This window comes from Grammomys surdaster, unplaced genomic scaffold (genome assembly GCF_004785775.1).
Source record: "Grammomys surdaster isolate TR1022 unplaced genomic scaffold, NIH_TR_1.0 255, whole genome shotgun sequence".
Taxonomy (NCBI): Eukaryota; Metazoa; Chordata; class Mammalia; order Rodentia; family Muridae; genus Grammomys; species Grammomys surdaster.
The window spans coordinates 3,753,372-3,778,253 of NW_021604696.1; the positions used below are offsets into that span (position 1 = coordinate 3,753,372).

Genomic DNA, 24,882 nt, shown 5'->3' on the forward strand with positions numbered 1-24,882 from the left:
GCCTAGCAAGCGCAAGGTTTGGTCCTCAGCTCTAGGGAAAAAAAAATGTCAAAAAAAGAAATCTAAGAAAGGCCTAAGAAACTCTGAGGATCAGAATGTGGGTCAGAATCAAAGTGTTCCTACGGGTAAAGAACTAGGAAAGACAGATGATACACTCCGGCACAGTGCCTCTCAACAGTGTTCTTTTTCCAGCATAAAGGCTCAGGAGCACAAAAAGATGAGCTCATACTCCCTGTATGAGTGCACACTGTATTAGTGCACATTGTCCTGCCATAACAGGATGCTCAAAAGTGGGTGCCCGATTTACTATAGGTTTATTAGCTCACCATGTTGAAGGGTAAAGGCCCAAGATAAGTGTAGTTGTATCAGTTTGGCGTCTAATGAGGATGAAATGGAAGAAAGCTATCATATGGCAAGAAAGGAAGCCAAAAAGACTTAGAAAGTCGTAGCAGCCCAATCTCACGGACTGTCAGTCCTTCCTAGTAGATGCCAAATTATCTTCACTAAGCTAGACTCCTCATGTGCTCGTCACAGTGAGTCTAAGCTCGAGCAAACACTGAAACCAAATGCAGACCATGTACTTCTGAGGATGGTAGGCAGAGATCAGCGTAGAGTAGCAATCGGAAACAGAACGGGCCAAGTGAACAGTCTGCACAAAGGTGAGCACTCACTTAAGGAGGACATAAAGAAGCAGACAGTGAGAAGAGGGAACCGGATGGGGGAGTGAGAAAGCCAGAGAAATGAGGGAGTGCCCTGAGGTCTACAGCCATGGCAAAATTCTCCAGTCTTCCTGTTCCATCACAAAGACCCTAGAAAATGCTACTTCCTCTTGCACACAACACTAATTCCAAAGAGCTGATCCCTGAAAGCTGGAAGGGAATAAGCCAGCAACTCTTATGCCTGCCCAACAAATTTTCTAATTACGCTCCAGAAAAATATAACCAAGCTCAACAATCACACCAACCTTGAAAACAAAATTACCAAAGGAAAAATTTCCATGAGGATCTAAGACTAGTGCTCAAATGGCAGTAAGACTTTTGGGTTTTCATCCCAGTATTTTTAGAGTAAAACATTGATGAAAGATCACTGTCACAGCAGCCTAGCTCTAAGTGACACAGGAGGACACGATTATGTCATGTATATGCCTTGATTTTCCCCTCAGCTCTCATTTATCCTCTATTAGGCAAAGAAAATCCACCAAGGAGAATCCTAAACTTTAAAAAAATGAAATAATTCAGCTTTTCATCTTCACAAAAAAAGTTCATCAGTTTGTATTTGCTATGTTTAGTAAAGGAAATTAATTCTACTTTATCCTCAGGACAAGTTACTGGTTATTTCCCTAAGAGAATTATTTTTCCCTTCTCCCTTTTGTCATTACTCTTTCTTGTTTACATTTCTTTCTTACAATATATTTTGATCATGTCTGCTCTTCCTCCAGCTTCTCGAGGTCCTCGCCTCACCCACATAACTTCAGGTCCTTGTGCCTCTCAGCTTTCTTCCTCTGTCCCTATCCCTTCCCAAAACAAAACACTGAACACACAAAAACAGAAACAAGCAAACAACAAATTAATAAAGAAAAAATATCCATCCACCCAACCCCCCCAGAGAGTTAGCTTTGAGCTATCTGAGTCCTCCAGGGTGAGGCCTGTCCTGAGTGTGGCTGATTTATCCAGAGACTCCACTGGAGAACATGCATCTTCCCTCTCTCATCAGGCATCAATAACAAATGGCTTCTGGGTTAGGGATGGGGCTTTGCCTTTACCTCCCTTCTTGGTGCTAAGATTTCTCTGGTTTGAACCTGCTGCCACAGTCTATATAGCCCAGGCTAGCTTCAAGCTCATGGCCCTTCTGCTTCTACCTTCAACGTGTGGGTACCACACCTGGTAAGGCATCCTAGTAAAGTGGCAAAACCAAGATGTCTCTGAAGACAGATGAAGTAACTGTCTTTCTGATTTGAATGACTACAATCTCTCAGACGGAGCTTTGCCAGCCGATCCACACATAGGATGTTCGCCGACATGGGTGGGAAACGCCACACGAGACGAGAAATAACCATAAATATCAATGCACGGTACATGTTCCAAGTCTAGCTCTGAGCGCAGGTGCAGCTTCCTCCCACCATTTACTCCAGTGCCTGCCAGTGAAGCTCAAGGACTGCTTGGCAGTAGAGAGCTGCCACCTGCCCACCCTTGGCCCTGGTGACTGGAGCACGGCACGTACACAGCAGCACATGCCGCACCCACCAAATAGACGCACGGCTCGTTATGTGAGTCAAGGTCATCGTGTGTAGAACCAAAAACAACCTTGCTTCTTCCTGGAAAGCTCGACTTTTCGAGACTCAGACGGCACAGACTTTCCACTCCACTTCTTTGCTTCCTTCGTTTGAAAGGAAAACTTGGCAGAGAGAGGTACGAAGTGTGGAATTCGCCTGCACATATTCCTGTGCACCTGCTTCTCACGCACCAGCTCTGGCACCTCTGCTGTGACCTTCACCAGTGAGAACAAGGCCAAGTGCCTCTCTCTTGAAAACACACTTTCATTTGCTTGATAATGTTGCACATCAAGACTTTTCCTTTCGAGTGTCTGTAAGACTTCCCTCTTACTCTACTGCTCAGCCCCATCACTCTCTCTTACAATCAGGCTCCTTGATCTTCCCTTTCAACAGACTCACACTGTCACCAGAGTTACTCCTAAAAGCCAACCCCACCCCTGCATTCCAGCACCTGCCAGGACCTTAATTAGTTGGGTAGGTCTCATTAGTGTCACCTCTTACAATATTCTTCGTGTCTTCAACAGCAGCTGGAACAGAGTCATCTCCAAGTTCTTATTTAAGAGTTTGGAAATAAGGGTTTTCGGAAAGAGCATATGCTTCAGACTGTACCTGTGGAGGTCAGAGGACAGCTAACTGTGGAGCTGGGTCTCTCATTCTACATTTTATACAGATTCTGGAATGAAGCTCAGGTCACCACACTTGTGTGACAAGTAACTCTGCCTGCTGAGCCATTGTGCCAGCCAAATGGCTGTTCGCTAACATTGGGTGAATGTGGTTTTCTTGTCTCGGAGTCCTCAATCCCTGCCACTGATTTGAACACCATCCCCCATGTGGCAGACTCTCTTCTGCTCTCCTTCGGATCTGTGACACCTCGATTACACTGATTTTTAATCAGAGCATTTATTATTCTTTATTCCAGCAAAACAGGTACTAAAAAATTCTTACAAAGCCATTTAAAATGTTATTTTAAGTACTGAATTTCTCAGTGCAGGTTAATGTCGGTGTGTTGTGTTTAGTAAACATCAACAAATGAATGAACTAGGAACTGGAGGAAGGACGATTGAGGACGAAGGTGACACATCTGCTTAGAGGCACGGCAGGGGCTAGCGTGGACCTCAGCTCCATCGTGCACTCAGATTTACTGCCCTGCTTTGGATACTCTCTGTTTGTTCTGATGAAGAAGCAGACACTTCAGAACCGTCGTGCCCTACAATCTCTACAGACATGTGAAAGACACTCACACGGACTTCGTGATTGTTTGTAAAGATCGTGTAAAAGGAGGAACTGTATCTAGTGGGTATGCTAGTGGAATAGAAACAAGAAGCAACACTTAAAGCTTGCCACTTCAAGGATGGAGGGACTCAAAGGTGCATATGCATTGTATGCATGTATATGTGTATTATGTATAACATAGAAACACTTTAGACAGACAGACAGACAGACAGACTGACAGACTGACAGAGAGACAGACAGACAGACAGAGAGACGACAGAATTAATTATCTAACGGGAACTGCATTGTAAAACTGATAGTGAACACCATGGCTCTGAAGTGGATCAGCACTGAGAAGATTAAGAGTTTCAAGTATTTGCCTTGTGAATACAGCTAGTTAACTTTCTATTAAAGCCTGTTTCTCCAAAAACGGATGGAGACTTTGGCAAAATACTCTATAAAAATGGTCACATGAACAACTAAGAAAAGCAGATTTATGGTTACAGTAGACAGGTTGGATTTATGTTACAGTACCAAATACCACTTTACTTGTATCTATAAATACTGTCCTATGTCTATCAAAATTTCTAACATAAAAAAATCCACAGAAAATATATAACTATAAAAATACTATTTTTTAAAATACACTTTCTATTTTAAAAAGAATAGTGCATGTTTTCATCAACCAAAGCAAATGTTATTCAGCTTCATGTGTGACTTTTCCTTGAACTATTTATCTTGAATAATATTTTTTTAAAAAAAATAAATACGTATGGCCTCTAAAAAAGAAAATGTATTTTAATACTCGAATTAAATACTTGATGATTTTGTCACAAAAATAAACATATTATCCCACTATCACATCTCTTCTCTACTGCAGTTCTGTGACTGACTACTGAAATCTACTAATGACACACTCTGGACTCCACCACTAAAGACAGTCCCCAGTGCTGCTGTGCAGTCAGAAGTGGGCCCTGCACCACAGCAGACACTGCGTCCTCAGTGAGGGAGACTGGATGCCATCATCCACGCCAGGTGCTCCTTATCTGACAACACGACAATGGTCTTTCGTAGTTCAGATTTATACACATATAAATAAGGAACCCGGGATTTTACTGGAGCACTTATCAGTTCTGCCATGAAACCCTGGCACAGTTATTTTGAAGCCTTTTAAACTGTCCATATAAAAGGATTTCTTCATTAAAAGGCACTTACCAGTTTAGATTTAATAGGGTCAGTAATTGCCTGAAAGTTTTTGGACTGTGAAAAACAGGTCCACTAGCCTTCCAAAAAGTACGAAGAACACATACTTTTCCACACTCGGTGACTTTGACGTCACTACTTAAGTTTCTTGAAAGCACTAATCAGATCCACTTTAGAAATAATTAATGGTTATGCTGAATCAAAATTCCAAAACAAATATTCCTTCTCCATTGAGAAACACTAAAATGAAAAAGAAATTAAAGCCATTCATAAATAGTATGACTTCTACCAATGAACTTGTAAATGAGTAGTTTATTTGTAAAACTGTCAGTTGTATAAAGCCAAACACAAGCGTATGCAGAAACAAATACTAGGTAAGATACAATGTGAAGACAGAACCTAATTGCTCTGATAATGAAAAGTCTCAGAGTGCTCAAAGCTCAGAGATCACCAGCGAGAGCAGGGCTCTCCTACCATCGCATAGCTCGGGGCATGGCAGGGATTTTACATTTTCTATGGCCACTTGTAAAAAGCACGAATGAAACAGATAAAATTATGTTTAGTAGCTGAAAACAAATATGTCACAAGTATTATCATTTCTAGCATGGAATTAACCTAACATATGACTAAGCTACTTTACTGTGCTTTTCCATACAAATTTTTAGATGGTGTTTAAACACACCAACAGCCAACGTCACATTAGAGCTGACTCCAGTGGCTTGAGAGCCAACTCTGCACAGCTCCACTCAGCAGGTATAGCACCATAAAGCTTGGTTTGATGAGTGACAGTCACACAAGAGAAATGAGTCAATACACCCAAGCCTTTCAAGAGCTGCTTTTCTAACACGCTGCCGTTTGATACACCCCAGATTGGAGAAATCCATCCAATAGCTAGTCAGCCTGCTCTGGTCAGTCAGACATGAACAATACAGACTCATCTTAAATATGTTCAAAGAGTTAAATGAAACAAAATCTCGTAACAAAAAAAAAGTAGACAAAATTGAGAAATTCTTAGAAATATAAGTTGTCAAAACCGAGATCAGACTAAACTATAACAACCAAAATATCAAATCAAAATTTAAAAACCTACCAGTAAAGATAATTAAAACTTTAAACAAATATATCATGAGAAAACAACAGATGGAGAGCCCTTATATACAACAATCCCCAATAAAATACCAGCAAGGGTGGGCTGTGGTTACCGCTCAATGGTAGAGTGCCTGTCTGGTATGAGCAGAACCAAAATACTCATCAATCAAATCGAGCAGCACAGCTAAAGGATGAGAAGTCATGACAAGAGCTACTGTACTGACACTAAGTGGTCTACTGTATGAAAGTTGACTGATGTAATACAGTGCCTTGCTAAAGTGAAGAAAACCAAAAGTCTGTGATTCACCTCAGTGGATGCTGCAAGGCACCTGATATGTCCACTGTCTTTCAGAGGCTCAAACAAAAACTCCCGCTTAAGCTAGGAGTGGGAGGGATTTACTTAGAATACTGAAGGGTGCTATGAAAACCCACTGTTATTAGTACACTGTGGGAAGACTCAAGGCAGCTCGCTACAGTAAGAACAAGATCAAGACACCTATCTTTACCTTGCAGTCAGCGCAGCACTGGAAGTTCCAGTCAGAGCAGGCAACTACACAAGAAATGCAAGGCATCCAGATGGAAAGGATGGAATACTGTGTCTCTTCTCAGAAGACCTGCCCTTACAGAATCCATCAAAACCTACTACAAATAAACTACCTGTCAATGCTGGAAGACACATGAATAAAAACCAGTCGTCTTTCTAACATCAGTAATGAATGTCCAGAGGAAGAAAAAAAAACATTTTTATTATAAAGAACCAGGAATACATTTAGTGCAAAAACATTTTTGCTGAGAAATGTGGAACACAAGGAAGGAACTGAAGGGGCCAAGTAAAGGAGAGACGTCCTGTGTGAGAGACTGGCTGAGTGAAGAGAGATGTCCCAGGTTACGAACTGGCCGAGTAAGAAGAGATGTCTTGTGTGAGTGGCCAAGTAAAAGACAGATGTCCTGTGTTAGGGACTGGCATGCAATGCTCAGACATCAGTACTACCCAAGGACACTAAGTACATCCATCAGACTTCTTGAGCTGATCCAGAAATGTACAGGAGATTACAAAAGGCTCACAATAGCCAAGACAGTATTGAAAACAGAATTGGAGAATTCACACTTCTGGGTTCAAAACCCAGTACAAAGCCGTGATATCTAAACTGTAGTACTAGTATCAAGACAGACATACAGACCAAACAATGGGACTAATAGTTCAGAGAATACCCTATACACCTACATCCAACTTTCTCTGTGTTATTTTGGAGGTCCCATCCCCAAGCTACATCTTTAGGTACAGTTTATTCTCGTCAAAAGTGCAAGACTACCAACTAGGAAGCTACCTTTTAATGAACATCAGCATACAAATGCAAAGTGACTCTCAACATCACACTGTACACAAAACCAACTCAAAACTGATTAAAGACCCAAAACTACAAAGCAGATAAGGAAAATCTTAGTGTCAGTCTTCATGATCTTAATTCTGGCCAATGGACTTTTAGATAGGACATCAAGGACATGAGACAAAAGAATACACACTGGACTTCACTCACACTGAAATCTGCTTCCGCCAAATTACATTATCAAGAAATTAATAATCTACAGAAAGTGAAGGCACAGTTTTAAGTCATATATCTGATAAGGGCCTTATCTACCGAGAGAATTATTACACTCACCAAGAAAAGAACAAACCAACAGAAAAGTGAGCAAAATACATGAACAGATACTTCCTCTAGCCATAGGGGGAAAAAAAATTTTTTTAAAGGACACTAAGTTGAAGCTTTGTGACTCATGTCCAGGGATCTCGTCTGAGGAAAGCAGGCGAGAAGATTCTGGGAGAGCTTCTCGGAAGACAGTAGACTGCTGCTTGCCAAGTCCTGAAGGCTGACTCATGAATCTTGGTTTTCTTTTGAGATGATGTAAAGATTGGAAACTTGACAAGGTGGTGGTTCAACAAACTTGTGAATGTAATGGATACACGAGTTACAAGGCTCAAATGACTAACTGTATATGAAAACAATTTTATGAAATTTTATGAAAAAAACATATGTAATATAAATAATCCTATATGTAATATATAGTATATAGGATATATACATAGAGACATATATGTATTAATTGGGTCTTTGATCTATCTGGAGTTAGTTTGTGTAGAATGTGATAGATATCGGTCTAATTTCATTCTAACAGGTTTGGTGTTCTCTGAGTTTCTTGTATCTGGGTGGGTGTGTATTTCTTTATTTTGGGAAAGTTTTCTTCTGACTCGGGATTCCTATCCCTTGGCTCCACCTACAATTCTAGGGCTTGTATTTTTCCATGATGTTCCATGCTGCCTGTGTGTCCCTTTCCTGTGTTGTAATTTTTTTCATATGCCTTGATTGTTTGGCTTAGAGTCTCTACTTTATCTTTGAGATCTGATATTCTATCTTCTGCTTCATATAGTGTACATGTAAGGCTTTCCTTTAGAGTTTTCTAGTTGGGTTATTGGGCTTTTCAGTTCCGTCTTCGTGTCCCCTTGACTGTCTCTATCTCCTGACTGAATCCCGTTCTCACGCCCAGCTTGCCTTCATTGTCCCCTTGGCCCTGTGCTTGTGTGCTCAGCTTCCTGGGCATCACTCTGGCAGTTTCCTCCTCAAGCTCTCTCTCCTCAATGTCACTGAGTTGTTTCTTGGTGTCTAACTTAAGTTCCTGGATGGTTAGGGTAGCTGAAAGCAGTGCAGAAGGGACCTGGGATGATTGCAGGGTGGGTGGGACACAGCCCCTTCTTTACTTTTAAAGCTTAGATGCTTGACCTGACAACTTTTATTAGACTGTTTTCTGAGTCACCCACGTTCACTTTTATTCTTTTAAATAAGGAAGTTCTCACTTTTGGTTCCCACCATTATATTGACCCCTCACCAATACCGATGAGATAATGAATAACCCATTCAGCACACGCAGCTACTACTTTAAAAAAGCCTCTACTCAACTGTCTTTAAAAAGCTCTTCTCTACAGCGTGTTTTGTAAAACTCACCCTCTTTGCAGATTATATTTCCTCCCTGAGTCGGTTATTCTTGGTTATCAACTTGACTACATCTACAATTAACTAAAACCCAACAATGGGGAGAACGTGTGAGGAGTTTTTGCTTAATTTGAAACAGAACTTCTAGTCCAGTTCTTTGAGATAAGAAGACACACCTTTTGTTTTCCTGCTCACTGCCCCCCCCCCAGTTAACCCCTCCCACAATCCTTCTCTCCCTCTCCCCACCCTGGCATATGAAGTCTCTTGGAGGCTAAGTGCATCCTTCCCACTGAGGTCAGACCAGATAAGGCAGCCCAGCTAGAAGAACATGTTCCATGTACAGGCAATAGCTTTTGGGATAGCCCCTGCTACAGTTGTTTGGGACACACATGAAAACCATGCTGCACATCTGCTACATATGTGCAAGGAGGCCTAACTAAGTTCGTTGACTCCGCTGGTCTTCCAGTAGAGTTCCTATTCCCCTAGGGGCTGCAATCCTTTTTCCTATTCTTCCACACCCCAAGATCCATCCAATATTTGGCTGTGGGTGTCTACTTCTGTATGAGTCAGTTGTATGGTGGATTCTCTCAGAGGACAGCCATACTAGACTCCTGGGAAGACACACCTTTAATCCAGATCTTCTGAGCTGGGAAACCCCACCACTAACCTGAGCCACACCTTCTGCTAGAAGTATGTATAAGGTCAAGGAAAAAGGAAGCTTGTGCTCTGGGCCTGCTTGCTCTCTCCTAGCTGGCAAGTCCATTCCTTCACTGACATTACAGCCTACTTCTTCAGATTCCAGTCTATACTGAAGACCAGCTGAGACATTGAGCCTCGTGGACAAAGCAACTACTCAATTCTTGGGATTTCTGTTTGTAGCCAGCCATTGTTGGATTAGCTATACCATAGCCTGTACGTGATTCTAATAAATCTCCCTCCTATATATAGAGAGATTCATTCTATGAGTTCTGCTACTTTAGAGAACCCTGACTAATACATTCCCTCTGCTCCTGCTTCTGGTCTGACTTTCTTAGTCCCGCTCCCTCTTAGCCTGACAGTAGGAGCCAGGATTCTGTCCTGGCTTTTCCCCAGCGTCAGAAGAGCTGACTTCAGCTTCAGGCACCACCAGCAGCTAACTAGCTAACATGGATTGTCACGTCCAGGACTCCTTGGCTTTCTAATAGTCTTCTCAATCTTATCATCATAACTGGAAACTGCTGCCCTAGCTGCTCTAATTAGATCTAAAACTACTTTCTCTCTGCCGTTCTAATTTCTTTACATCTAAAACTCAACTCCTTTTTTTTTTTAAAGATTTATTTATTTTATTTATGAGTACACTGTAGGTGTCTTCAGACACACCAGAAGAGGGCATCAAATCTCATTACAGATGGTTGTGAGCCACCATGTGGTTGCTGGGATTTGAACTCAGGACCTCTGAAAGAGCAGTCAGTGCTCTTAACCACTGAGCCATCTCTCTAGCCCCCTAAAACTCAACTCCTAAACTAACTAGTTCTTCTAAGATGCCCAGATGCCCATATTTGCTTATGTACTGTGTCAGGAGCCATCATAGGAGAAGCTAAAAACAAACAGGTGATCTTCCTGAGATGGATTCACCTTGGATTAAAATCTATGATGAATTTGCCCCAGTAGGCAAGGTAGGTCCAGGAGAAATTCACTTTAGGAAAGATTCCTGCTATTACTATGCTTTTTCTGTTATCATTAAATATATAACAATAAGTAGGTATTAGCCCACCATTTTGAGCAGATCTTTGCAGAACAAAGATGTACTATCTTGTAGTGATGCTATATAGACAAACAGATGATTTATTAATCCTTAATGATGATTCTTTAAGAATTCTTAAAATTACATTAGTAATTATTAAGCTCTTTTATAGTGGGACTGCTATTAGTTTCTCTCAGATAATCAAAACTGCAATGAGAACTCTACTAGTCTTTAGTATCATGAGTTGCTTGTTTTGGAGATAGCAAGCAGGCATCTACTACTCAGAGCAAATTCCAAGAGGTTGTAAAACCATCAATCAAAGGTCATAAAAAGGGAATAAACAATTTACTATAGGTGCTAGGACAGAAGATAAAATATTGACTGGGTTTATCTATACAAAACTTCACTAATACCTTGGTCACAGAAGTTATGGTCTTTAACTCTCCATGAACCTGTTAAGCTTGAGACAGATGATGAATGTTTAGCCAGATTACCTAGTGGATATGCATGTAAACATTCTTTGTTGTAAACTTATTCATGATTTGAATTTATGTGTAAGCCTGTGATGAATTTTTTACCATGTGATCATGTATGCTGAAAGATGTATAAGTGCTGACAACAAAGAGAGGAGAATATTTTTCTTGTCCCGCTTTTCTTAGCCTGGATCCCCTTAACTGCTTACTTCCCCCTTTTCTACACACTCCTATCCCCCTTTTTCTTAGAAGCCCTTTTCCCCTTTTTCTTAGAGAGCTTTTATAGGAAACTTTTCAAAGAGTTCTTGTTTTCTTCCTGGGACTTCAACTAGCAGGCTGGAAGTTAGAGCCCTACAGTTCCTGTGGGAGATAGAACAAAGGCTACTTTACCTAATCTCCTGCTGTTTTATGAGGAGTTCCTGTGGGAGATAGAACAAAGGCTACTTTACCTAATCTCCTGCTGTTTTATGAGGAGGTGCTAAACAGTTTCTCACCTCAGAGGAACTCAAAAGGCAGGTCAGCTTTAGAAGCAAAGTGACTTAGACTTAAGGCAGTAAATGTTTTATTAGTATACAACCCTAAATATCTTCTAATACCAAGTCTTATCCCTGCCTACCAGCATGCTGCTGCACTGCCACCTCCTCCTCCTCCTCTTCCTCGTCCTCCTCTTCTGTTTCCTCAAGGAGAACCAACAAGAAAGACCAGCTAGGGCTGGCCCCTGGCAGTTCTGTTCTATCATCTTCACTAGTTTGAATATACCAATGACACTACACACTCCTGTCTTTTATTCACGCATTCCAGCTTCCAATTCCTGACTCCATGATCAACTCTTTCAGAAAGTACTTCCCAGACTGCAGACTGCTATCCTATAGAACTTCTCCTTGCCTAGAATAAGTACCCCAGAACTTAACAAGCAAGCTGAATTAACAAGACTCAATATAAACTTTGGACAGTAGCATTTTCTTGTACATTGATGTTTTTCAAATAAACAATAGCTGTCTAGGGGCCATGACTTTGATGTCCCATTCTCTTCTAGGGCCAGGAAGGAGAGGCTCCTTCAGCTCTCAAAGAATCCAAAGCAAGTCTGAATTGCAATGGTCCTAACAGCATCATGGTACTTTTTAAAAGACAGACTTACTAAAAGATGTAATCTCTTGAATATTTTGTTTACAGTTTGTGCATTTGTTATTTAAATTAACAAAACAAAGTATTTAAAAAAAAACTAGCTGCCATCAGACATACAGATTAAACTAAGTAACTACTGATGCCTACCAGAACATTCATGGACTGCACAGTACCTTTTCATTTCCTCAGAAAACAACCTTCAAAAATGACTCTGTCATGAATTTTCAGCATCACTAATAAACCTCAATACATTAAACATTTATGTTTTTAAGTGAGGCCCCCAACTGATAGAGAAAATCAAGTTGAGGGAGTGGGATTGCTGTGCTCCTTTACTGCCTAGAGAAATAAAACTGCAGCATAGCATAGCAGATGGAAGAACTGGGATTTCCAAGGAATAGGAACTAGAAAAGTCAGGACTGTGACCCAGTTCATCCAGAAGACAGAAGTCTGGTGTGAGTCCTGGTGGGGTACACAGTGTCAGTCCTGTAAACAAATCTGAGAAGATACAGCAGCTGCCGAATCAGAGGGTCCTGAGCAGAAATGGACCTACCTGGCTGATCCCCGAGGCAGGGATCTTGTAGGACTGCATCTTCTGCTTCAGCAGCTCTGCATCACTGTGACGGAATGGGCACCCTGACAACAAAACACAAGCAGGAAGAACAACAACGTTATTTACCAGGACTCAGCATAGCGCCACGCGTGAGTGGCTGCCGAAGGACCCTTAACCATCTAACAGCTTATTAATAAAAAGTCAATTGCCCATAGGTGCAACTGTTTTCCTCTCTATCTAAATGAGGATTTAACTGCTGTGTTGTCAGGATGCTACAGGCTCAAGAGTTACGTAAAACAGTGCAGCACTCCAGGCTCACACGGGTGCTCACTAGGAAGAGAGAAATAGTTTTAATCTTCCTGCTCTCTTACTAGAACACAAAATCACCAAGTAGCCATAAAAGTTTACCTAAAATTTGCATACTCTTACATTATAGTCTGAAAATTTTGCATAAAGATGTAGAAGGGGGGGCTATAGATAATAGAAATAAAATATCCAAACTCAGAGGAACATAAATATATTGCATCAGATTCAGACATAAACTATACACCTATCTCAAGAGGTACAGAACACACATAAGCTATGAAGAATCAGAGCGGTGAGCCACGTGGATAGTCAGGAACTATTGGAGAGAAATGCTACACAGAGTGTATTTGCATTATCACTGCAGTTCATGAGCAAAGTAAAAGAACTGACAGCTAGAAATTTGCACGAAGAAAAACAGAGACTATAAGCACAGAGGAATACATGACAAACTAACTGGGAGTAACAGCACATTTTATAAGAAATCAGTGGAACCTGGGAGATGAAAGCATAATGGAAAAGGGCCAGGAATCCAAAAAATTCATTTATCAAACATCTTAAGTATAAATATAGCCTCCCTTGTAATCCTATAGATTTCTAAAACTATGAAAACTGCAAAATGCATAGCATATCCTTATTCAGATTTAAACACATACAATTTAGTACAAGGAAACATTCTGAGAAAACATATGGTACATAATAATGACTCTGGGTTCCTGGTAGGTCAACCTTGTTCCTGTGGGTGTCTCCATACGAGACTGGCTGGATGGGCTGCACAAATGGAACACAGTGAGTTATTTAAAAATAAAACCAGAGAGATGAAGTGGTGAGGTGAGGAGGGGTGGGCCTGGGAGGAGTGAGGGGAGTGGGGGGATGAATATGATCTAAGAGTGTGAATGCATGTATGAAATGTTCAAAGAATACAAATACCTTACTGAATTTTTAAAAAAGAACCTATCTTTGCAGCATCTGGGTTTGAAATATCAACTGGCCACAGACAGATGTTCGCTTAGCTTCATTTTCTCCTTAAAGGAAAATAATGGAAGTCACCTCACAAATTTCCTATGAAAATAAAACTCTTACATGTTCCTCACACACACACAAACTAAGCAGAGTTAGTGATAAAAACATGTTAGTTATCGTCGTTATTCTTGAAAAATACAGCAATGAAAATAGGGAAAAAAAAATCCCTAGGAGAAAGGAGCGATGGTACACATGGTAATAATTATTGGTTATCTCCAGAAGAACTGAGGTGCACTAAGAGAGAGAGAAAGGAGGGGGAAAGACTGAACACAGTCACCCAGAAGAACTAAGGTGCACTAAGAGAGAGAGAGAAAGGAGGGGGAAAGACTGAACACAGTCACCCAAATAATACTTGACATGGTGAACAGATCTGCACAAGAGGCCTGAAGGACAAAGCCGGGAAGAAACTGAAGAAACCTCGAAGAAGGTTCTTTTCCTGATATGCTCACTCAGAAGAACTCAAAGGAGGTAACCCAGTACTTAGCCAAGCTGGTGTCATTTTAACAGATGATATAAACATATTCCTGTTCCTATTCTTCACTTCAAAGAGGATGATCTTCAGGTTGAACAAACAAGATAATAAAAAATGGGTGAGCACACCCAGAGTTAACGTCAGTGTTAAAAGAAGAGAGTGATGTAGCTGTCAGAGACAATAGTCCAGGATACAGTTAGACCTGCATAGATTCATAACTGGCTGATTAACTATTCTAAGCAGCATTGGGTGATGAAGTCGAATCAATATAGGTGACTGATAATTTTATAAATAAGAAAACAAAAGAGGACACATGTCCAGTTTCTGGTTGAGCGTATAATGAGGTCAGATGTCACATCTCTATCCTAAATAAGGAAAAAAAAAGTACCGTATTTAACCTATTGAGAAGCCCGGAAATGTAGAGACTCACAACTGACTAAAGAAGAAACCCTGAGCAGAACTCCATCACAGTCAGTGCACTGCGCAGAGCCAACTGACTGATGTGTGACTCAAGTCTCAGCATAAAGACATCTCAGAGTCGCTCAAGAGGACGATGTTAGGACAGCTTAATACTTCCCTGAGTTTTATATCCAGAAAATCTATCATCATCTCACAGGGCTTACTACATAGATAAATATAAATGAATAAGCACCAGGCTTCTATAGAGGGGAGGGAAAGGTAGTTACACTAGAACATTCTGTTTTCTAGAAGAAACAACCTGAACAGAGCCCTTGCCTATTGCAACCTGACATTCTTGGGGAATAGAGGTGCCAAGCAAGCCTATCTCATTCAAGGAGAGAAAACCTGCAAAGCTCTGGAGAGGCTCAGTGTGAAGATACCCAGCAGGCAGCAGACATATAATGGCAGGGGTGCTGGGATGAAGAAACCACGCTTAGAACACTGATTTACATGCTTAGAACACTGATTTACATGCTAGAGGACAGCACGCAAGAACAGGTGTTAGAGTCTATAGACAGACACAAATCCTAAGCAGTTTTAAGAGCTACAGATTCAAAGCACGATAGAAATTAGGAACCACTTTCTTGCCTGTTGCCTAAGAGATGCACCTCTTGATGAAAAACATCTATCAACAAATAGATAACAAGCTAACTCTGCTATTCTGGAATCTGAAAAAGTGGACTTCAAGGCCAGAGGTAGTCAGAAGAGATAAATGAAGTCATCGCATATTAACAAAAAGAGCAACTCATCAAAAAGATACAATTGTAAATATAGAGCACCAAATGTTGAGGCTCTCAACTTCTTAAAACAAAGATTGATAAACATAAAAGGTCATGTAGCCCATAATAAAATAATCCCGATTCCCCACTTTCATCTCTAAATAGATCACCTAACCCAAATACCAACAATGAAGCTTCAGATGAAACTGCATTATACTCAAATGCACATTACATATCTACAAAGTATCCCATCCAGAAGAAACAGAACAAATATTACAAGCAGCAGTCATGGAACCTACTCAAAAACAAACCACATTCAGTGCCATATTTTTACAGCACCTTGATTCATATACACAGTATGCAAGTAATCAAGATGCTCTTTTTAGTAGATGACTAAATTAACCTGCGATATATCCAGACAATGGAATATTATTCACTGACAGAAAGAGAGACAGCGTGATTCTAAAAATATTGTTTGTGATTGCCCAATTTTTAACAGCTTAAAGGTATGTGCTTTTCATGGTGGTTTCATTTAAGATTCTAAAACAAAACAAAATACTGACAATTGGTTACAGCAAGCTTTGGCAATCTAGAAAGGTTACTAATACAAACTATTAATCATTCCCTGACATACCAGACAAAATGGGAAGCTTTTAAAGATGTGCTGGTTGAATCATTTTAGAAAATATGTTACCGAACTGGAAAACGTGTGTGTGTGTGTGTGTGTGTGTGTGTGTGTGTGTGTGTGTGTGTGTGTGTGTTGTGTGTTTATGGTTCAGGCAAACTGACATATATCCTTGACACTGGGACTTGTTAAACTGCTTAATTTCTGTTAATCAGATGACAGCAGTATGACAAACTATATACTGTTCCTCAGCACAAGGCCTTTGAACATCTACAAAATGTGCTATTCTGAAACTAGGGCTTCCTGACCTCACACAGTTCTAAAGCACCTCCATCCTAAGCTCCCTGCAGAACACAAGACAAGAACAGAGGATGAAAGGGAACTGTGAAACCTACTCCAGAAGAAGCCGAGCACAGGTTGAGTGAGCTCAGCAATAAGACAAATCACTGTCACAGTAATGAAGCTCCAACTTGACACACAACTTGACATTAGTGAGTTCTTCACTAATGCAAACGGCCATTCACCAGCATCCAGCACAAGGGCTTACTTACCATGATAATCCCCTTGGCCTGGTGGGTTGGTCAGGATAATCTTCATGCAACTGAAAGGCGTATAGTCTGTCCTCTTGCCTTCCTTTCCAAAGCTATGTCGGATATTATAAGAGTAACCTTTATCAAACTGAGGAGAGAGAGAGAGAGAGAGAGAGAGAGAGAGAGAGAGAGAAAGAGAGAGAGAGAGAGAGAGAGAGAAAGAGAGAGAGAGAGAGAGAGAGAGAGAGAGAATATGCATCAGTCAATACAGTAGCATCATCGATACCAGCTAGGATCAAGAACGAATTGATTTGGGGTTTGAGGACAAGCATACTCCATTGGCAGTAGCCAGACAGCAGGAGGATCTGCAGTCAGTATGGAGCCTGAGGAAAACAACTCACCCTTCAGCAAAACCAAGTGTACCTCAGAGAGGGAAAGCCCTGGGGGTCCTGTTTCCTGAAGATCCCTTGGGGTTGCTAGCCCTTGTTGCCTTGGTCACCTGGTCTTTGCCTTGAATGACTATCCTTGGGAGGTTTCTAATTCCACACTGGGCAAAGCAATCACAATGCATAACCATAGTAGTGATTTATCAAAAAAAAATCAATGCCGCTCAGATGGGTTAATAATTTAGCTGAAGATTTCTAAGAAAAAATTTAAAGTATGTTTTAGTTAAAAAGATAAAAAGATGGGGTCGAGGTGCTTTTTATGTAAAATTAATTAAATCAGGTCAGGGTATTTTTCCAGCTGCTTTGTAGAAGAAATCCTAGGCTAACACAATAATAAAAAGCACATTCGGAGTTACCTAGTAAAAGGCCTGCTAAAGTCAGAGAACAAGAACAAGGCAAGCCTGGTTGCAAAGGGAACCACCTACTGGGGACAGGCTAATGACCAAAGAAACTGGGTGTCCACTGTTAAGGTTGAACTTTTGTGTCCATTGTAAAATCTGATTTTTCTGGTTTTAGAACTATCCATTTGCTGATGAGCTTTGGTGCGCCCTGAGGCCTTACTGCTATGCAGCCAGCAGACCAAATAGATCCTCCTTCTTCTGTTGTCTCAAGAAAAGCAAAGGGTCTCTGACCTAAAGTGTTCTAGTTGACAATACTATACTATGAAAACAGTGTAAGGATAGGTAGACGGTTAACTGTGTTGGGAGAAGAAGAATGGAGTGAAGTTAGAATAACATGACATCTATCTCCTTTCTTGTAACTGCAAACCTCCCAGGACAAGAGAAACTGGCTGTGAACAATAGTTGGCTTACTCAGATTCTGCTAGTCTGTAATAGAAAAGCTACTACATTAGGATATAGGGGCATTATGGGAAGAAATCACATGACCAGATGTGAGATTTAGAATAACTTGTTTTTAAAACTATGAAACTTTTAACCATTACATATCATTGAAACTCACGATTAAGAGGTGGTTGTAATATGTGTATGTGTGTGTGTGTGTGTGTGTGTGTGTTTTTCTTCCTGCATGGAGTATTTCATTAAAGTGTATAAGGTCTACAAGGAAAAAAAAAAAAACAAAGTTGTGGAGCATTGCTTTATCCACGAAGTGTGTGTGAGTGTGTGACTACTTTATACTAGTTGCTGACCCCACATCTCCTCCTAGGATCCTAAACACACTGCCTGCCAGAGCCGGCCTCCAACAATCTGTGTATCTCTTGGGTCTTTTATGACACAAATTCATATGCACACACACAAACAGGGTTTTTCTGTTGCTGCCATGCCCCCTGGTCTCTGAAGTGCACTAAACAAGCTTATTAAACAATACAAACTTTTTCAAGGTGGAGACTGTAAAGGTTATAATCATCCTCCAGTCTCTGGTTATCTAATGAGGATTGTTCCCAGCTATCCCAGGGATATGAGAATCTACAAGCCCATGTTCAATAACTTACAAACTGTGTGTAATATTTGTACCCAACTTATTACAGCCCCTTACCTACTTTAAATGATCACCAGCTATTTATAACAAGTAATATAATCTAAATGTTATAGAATGGGTGTTACACTGTCATTGTTTGGGAATAATAGCAATGAAAAGATTTTTTTTTCTGAATACTGCAATCTGAAATTCACTGAGTCTAAGGACGTGAGAACGCACAGCCACGAAGGGTCAACTGTCTACATGCGATGATAAGATTAATCTGTTGCAGAAAAGAATAATCAGTCTGCCCTCCTAAGTCTGATTTCGGAGCCTGTGCTGGGTGGGAACCAGTTTAACCTCTCTGCCCTCCTCCCAAGCTGTCCTTCAACAGCTACACCCTAACTCGTCTACTTACGAAACACCTCTTCAAATAATTAATGCTGTCCTCTGAATTTCCCTCTGCAACTGCCTCCGACCTGGAAGCCCTTCCTCTGTGTCCATAAAACATGCTAATGGGATGCAAGGGACTTTGCTGTGGATGAGACGGGGAAAGGGACTTAACATTCATTGAAAGGCACTTAGGCGCCACCCAGCATACTGTTAGATGCTTTTAAAAGTGCGATCCCATTTGACTAGTTCAGATAATCAGTCCCCCTATGATGGCACACAAGAGGACACTGCAGTTCAAAGAGAAGAAGCAATGGAACACAACACAGACACTAAATAATTAGCAGACTTAAGAAGCAAACGGCAAGATCTTTCCATAATACTGCATTTCCTCAATGATAAGATATTTCAAAACAGTAGGTTCTAATGATATCGCTTTAGGCTGTAACTTCTTTCTTTCTCCGATATTTCATCTTGGAGGTCGGAATTGTAGGCCGTCTCTTCCACAGCTCTGCGGCATTTCCCTGTGCGTACCTATACTCCCTTGGGATGTTTCTCTTTGCTGCATATCTGATTTCCACTATACTCACCCAAGTTTATCTTGTGGCGCGTTACCCTGTACTCTGTATTGAGGTGAACAATTGCTCCTGGGCTATCTAGCTCTACACCAGTGTATAAGAAAATGGGACTCACCACACATGGCAGGACTCCGTGGTCTACTACAGCATTTGAAAGTGGACCGTCCCATTTTCACACTCCCATTAAATGTTTCCTGATGGTGCTTTTCTAATTCCTCTATTAGGTGATGTCCATAACCCATTGGTAAAGCAAAGATAGACAATGTACCATTGATAATAGGTTTGATTAGAGGACTACTCATTATGACACAGTATTATGTAAAGCCTAACTTTATAGTGAAGGAATGTAAATTAAATGTCTCATGTAAAGTAGTAATTTGGATGAGAACTATGAGAACAGCAACCAAGTTTCTGAAATGAATTTCAGACCATGACAAATGGCAGACCATAACAGTCTGTCTATACTGGGGAGAATCTTAGCCTACGCCCTGCTTTCACTACTCAGTACGCTCACAAACTTTCATAACGAGTTATCAGAAGCTGTAAGGGGGGTTCACAGAGCACCTCAAGTGTTCCTCCATGGCACCGGGACAATACTTGCTGATGCCACGGAGGACACTTAACAGTCATCTCCAAAGGGCTAAATTTTCAGAGTTCTGAACCTAACAGTCAGAATAAAGCACCTACAAAAAAAAGGTTACATTTTATTTCCATGCTTCTTTAAATCAAATGCATATTCCAGGAAGCTGAGGCAAAGGGTTCTTGAGTAAATTTTCATATGAAATTACTAAACATAACATTAAAAGTATTTCGTAGATAGAAATTAAAAGATGGAATTTTTTAGCCTAAAAATAATTGTGCCACTGGGTAATAAACTGAAAACCTGAGTGGACAGGGCAGGTCTAGGCTCCATCTGCATTAGCAAGCACAAGGCACACCACTATGGCAGAGCTACCGCTTGTTCTCCACTAAGGTTCACTATGAAAATGATTCAGCAAAGGTGGGGGTGTTGGGATCCCAGGCTTTCTTTCCCTTAACTTTACATCCACTGCCTCCACGTATTCTTTGGCTGTAAATGCTCACTTGCTGACACTGAGTTTGACGCTGTGCCCTGTTCTATGATAAGGCCTCATTCTCTCTGTTCTGGTAGTTCCTCAAGAAAATCTGTTTATATTGCTTTACTGTCTTGTCTATATTGCTTTACTGTCCAGATCTGCTTTTAATTTAGCAACATAAGGGTGCCACAGCTCAGATCTGATGCCCATTCTTGGTCCCTCATTCATAAATGCCAACCCAAGAGTTAACACTGAACCTTTCACTCTATCCGCACGAAGGTGTGGGAAACAGCGCACTGGTGCATGATGGGAGCAGTCTTGACTCCTAAGAGTCTGAGCACCGATGCCTACGGACTGGATCGTTTGAATAAACTTACCATAAACTTAAAGCACTGACAATGAAAACCGCATTTAATAGGTCTACCCTACCAAATGCCATCACTTGGCAGGACGTGCCCCACAGTGGTGAGCTGTTGGCCTTATGGCTGCGGGCTGACTACCCACAGCAGCCCACTGCCCTGCCATCTCTTCCATGACAGCACACAAATGCAGAAGGTTAGAATCTCTCCTCAGGATAAAGCAATAATGACTTTTAAACATCTCCCAAAGGTTCTGCTAGGTGACTATCATCCTGTCTGCGTTTTATCCGTGTCTAGCATCTATCCTCATTCTCCCAAAACTAATACCTATTTTAATTTGTCTGGTCACTTCACTCCATAGTATCAGGGACACAAACATAGATTTCTGTCTTATAGCAGTAAGGATCTTGTACATCTGTGTTTGCATAAAGTCACTGTAAGCTTCACCCTGCCTTGCAGACCTTAGAACCCATAACACTACAATTCTTCCCAGTGAGAGGGACGAAGAAGCCAAGTAACAAAGTTCATCAACATCAATGGGTGTAAATATATATATAATTACGGGATTCAAATATGCCTCATACAGAAAGAACATATGCTCAGTGTTGTGTTAGTGCAGTGAGAGCATTGTATCACGATCGTACAGAAACAAGCAGGATTCGCTACACAGGGGCAGCTTTGGAAGGGAGAGAAATGCTTCTCCCTCCCCGATTGGTGGTGTGTTACAGGACAGGTTACCCCACCTTGCAGAATGTCATGAAGGTTCTGAATCAGAGCCCAAAAATAACATGGTCGCCTTCTTGTAACCACACATAACAAATTATTGACAGATTGTGTTCTCTGCAAAGCAGGAAGATGGCACTACCAGGGGAGAGCTATGTAAATTTCACTGTCTGGCTTCAGGTTATCTGTTTGCTCCTCACAGCAACAGCGTGGTTTCTCATTAAGACACTAGATTTATGGTGCTGTACTATTCTTTCAAAGCATCTACACACGGGAGATATGAAACAGGAAGAAATGCCTCTTTTCCTTCAGTTTTACCATCCTAGTCATGTTGAGAGGAAACCATTATTTCATGTTACAGGTGCTCTGGACACTGTAACAAATCGCTCAGTCATTCATGGAGATTTAATGTAAAATTAAAATGTCAGTAGTAAGCTGGTCAGACATGAACATGCCCAAAAGATAGCTGAGGAATGGCAAACTGTCTCCTCAATACAGAGTCGTATGTTTCAGTCTGTAGTGCATTAATGAACAAAACTAGAAACACACACACACATACACACGCATCACAAATTAGACGACAAATAGTAAAATTATATTTCATATCACTTCTCACTTTAAAAGCTAACTTTCAAACCACTTAGTAACTCTTTTGACAGTATCGCTTTAGTACAGACATATGTCATTAACAAGGGACATACTTTCTGAGAAGTGTACATTAGTCTGAGAAGAGACTCAGACTACATAGTGGTGTGTACACAATAGTCACTCACTGTGGTCTCTTGACACAACCCAAGACAGGCAACATATGGGGCTGCTGCTGGCATAATATGGTGTGCCTTTACAGTTTGGAGTTTCTTTCTGTTCAGTGCTGGGGTTCAATCTTAGGATCTTGGACATGCTGGGCAAAGACTCTATTCCTAGGCTCTAGGCCCAGTGCTATAAATATAAGTATGAGAATGCTCAAAAGATGTAGCTCAGTGATAGAGTGCTTACCCATCATGCACAGAGTCCTGGGTTTGATCCTGACATTGAGGACTATCTTATGTGCCTCTGCTTTGCCAACGTTACTGTAGATCTCTTTGTTTTCATACTTCATCCCACATAAAATTCTTGACATTTGTCCCATTCCTCTAATTCACTTCTGACCAATAGAAACATAATGTGAGACGCATATGGGATTTTAAATGTTCTACTAGTTTGGGGTAGCTTGTGGGTGTGTTGTCATTTCAATAGTCAACATGAGGTATGTTGACATATCTTACATCCCTTTTTAACTCACTGAGTATCAGAAATCCAGTGTCTGCTTGGACATTGTCAGATCAGACTACAGATGTTCAAGTGCCCATAGCTCTGAGTAGGGAATTGCTGCCATTTTGGATTACAATATTGTTCTCACTGTACAGCATCCCTTCCCCACAGCAATGGGCACTGACTACATCACTCCTGCACAAGCAGAGATCCTTCTACATGCTCTTCCATAGGACATTCTGAGAATGCCTCGGGGATAAATTCCACAAATAAGACAGCTGGGCAGCGAGGTGCTGCTAATTTAATTAAATTTTGTCATATTTGTCTCCAGTGTGATTGTGACACCAGACACACACAGGAAAGGCCTGCTCTCCCATGTCATACTCCTGGCTATCTCCAGGTCTGCACAGTAAGCTATTACTAAACATACCACATATTCTTATATTTTTGGTTGTAAGCCTAGCCTTTAATGGCTGAGGCATCTCTTCAGCCCATACCACAAGGACACTTGCTCAACTCTGTTCATAGCAGCTTTATTCATAATAGCCACAAACTGGAAACAACTTAAATGTCCCTCAAGCGAGGAATGGGTAAAGAAAATGTGGTTCATTTACACAATGGAATACTATTGAGCTATTAAAAAAAAAAAGGATATCATGAGTTTTGTAGGCAAATAGATGAAAATAGAAACTATCATCCTGAGTGAGGTGACGTAGACCTAAAAAGACACGCAGGGTATGTACTCACTTATAAGTGGACATTACCCATAAAGTACAGGATAACCATGCTACAGTTCACAGACCCAGAGAAGCTAAGTAACACGGGGGACCCAAGGGAGGATGCTTGAATCTTACTCAGAAGGAGAAATAAAATATATATCAGAGGTGGATGGAGGAGGGAATGGTTGGGGGAGGGGAGAGGGGAACATGGGTGGGGGTCAGGTGTTGAGGGAAGGGCTGGTGGAGAGAATGGAAATCAGGAGGTGGGGGGGGATCTCTGGGATGAGTCAGGGATCTGGGACAGGGGAAGCCCCTGGGAGGATACGAGGGTGACCTTAGCTGAGACTCCAAGCTGTCAGGGATACGGAGCCTTAAGTGGCCAGTCCACCTCTTGTAGCCAAGTGGAACTTCCAGTGGAGGGAAGGGAACACCACTGCATCCACAGAACCATTGACCTAAAATCTGTCCTGCCTTCCAGATGTGCAGGGATAAAGATGGAACAGAGATTGAGAGAATGATCAGCCAATGACAGCCCAACTTGAGACCCATCCCATTGGAGATAGCCAACCCCTGACACTATTAATGATACTCTGCTATGCTTGCAGACAGGAGCCTAGCATAAGTGTCTTCATCTAGCAACTGAGGAAAACAGATGCAGAGATCCACAGCCAAACACTGGGCAGAGCTCGGGGAGTCTTTTGGGAGAGTTGGGGAGAAGGGTTGAGGGAGTCAGAGGAGTCAAGAAGACCATAAGACCTACAAAGTCAACTAACCTGGGCCCATGGGGTTCACAGAGACTGAACCACCAACCAAAGAGCATACACGGGCTGGACCTAGGCCCCCTACATTTAAGTAGCAGATGTGCAGCTTGGTCTTCATGTGGGTCCCCTAACAAGTAGAGCAGGAGCTGTCTCTGCTGCCTACCTTTGGATCCCTTTCCCCTACCTGGGCTGCCTTCTCTGGCCTCAGTGGGAGAGGATGAGACTAATCCTGCTACAACTTGACGTACTAGGGCAAGCTGGTACCCATGAGGGATCTCCCTTCTCTGAGAAGGAGAAGGAGAAATGTAGGGAAGGGGTATCAGGGTGGAACTGGGAAGAGGGGAGGGAGGGAGCTGGAATCAGGATGTAAAGTGAAGGAAGGAAGGAGGGAGGGAGGGAGGGAGGGAGGGAGGGAGGGA

General features: G+C 41.5%; 1 protein-coding gene across 2 annotated transcripts in view; it reads right to left on the bottom strand.

Annotated features, from left to right (window-relative positions):
* Positions 1 to 24,882, bottom strand: part of Prim2 (DNA primase subunit 2) — a 205,486-nt gene that overhangs the window by 13,654 nt on the left and 166,950 nt on the right. For both annotated transcript variants that reach the window (XM_028775407.1, XM_028775408.1), the window contains exons 11-12: positions 16,787 to 16,913; positions 12,635 to 12,717 (exon numbers count right to left, since the gene is read on the bottom strand). In XM_028775407.1, the coding sequence (XP_028631240.1) occupies positions 12,635 to 12,717; positions 16,787 to 16,913 (210 nt within the window). The remainder of the gene's footprint in view (positions 1 to 12,634; positions 12,718 to 16,786; positions 16,914 to 24,882) is intronic.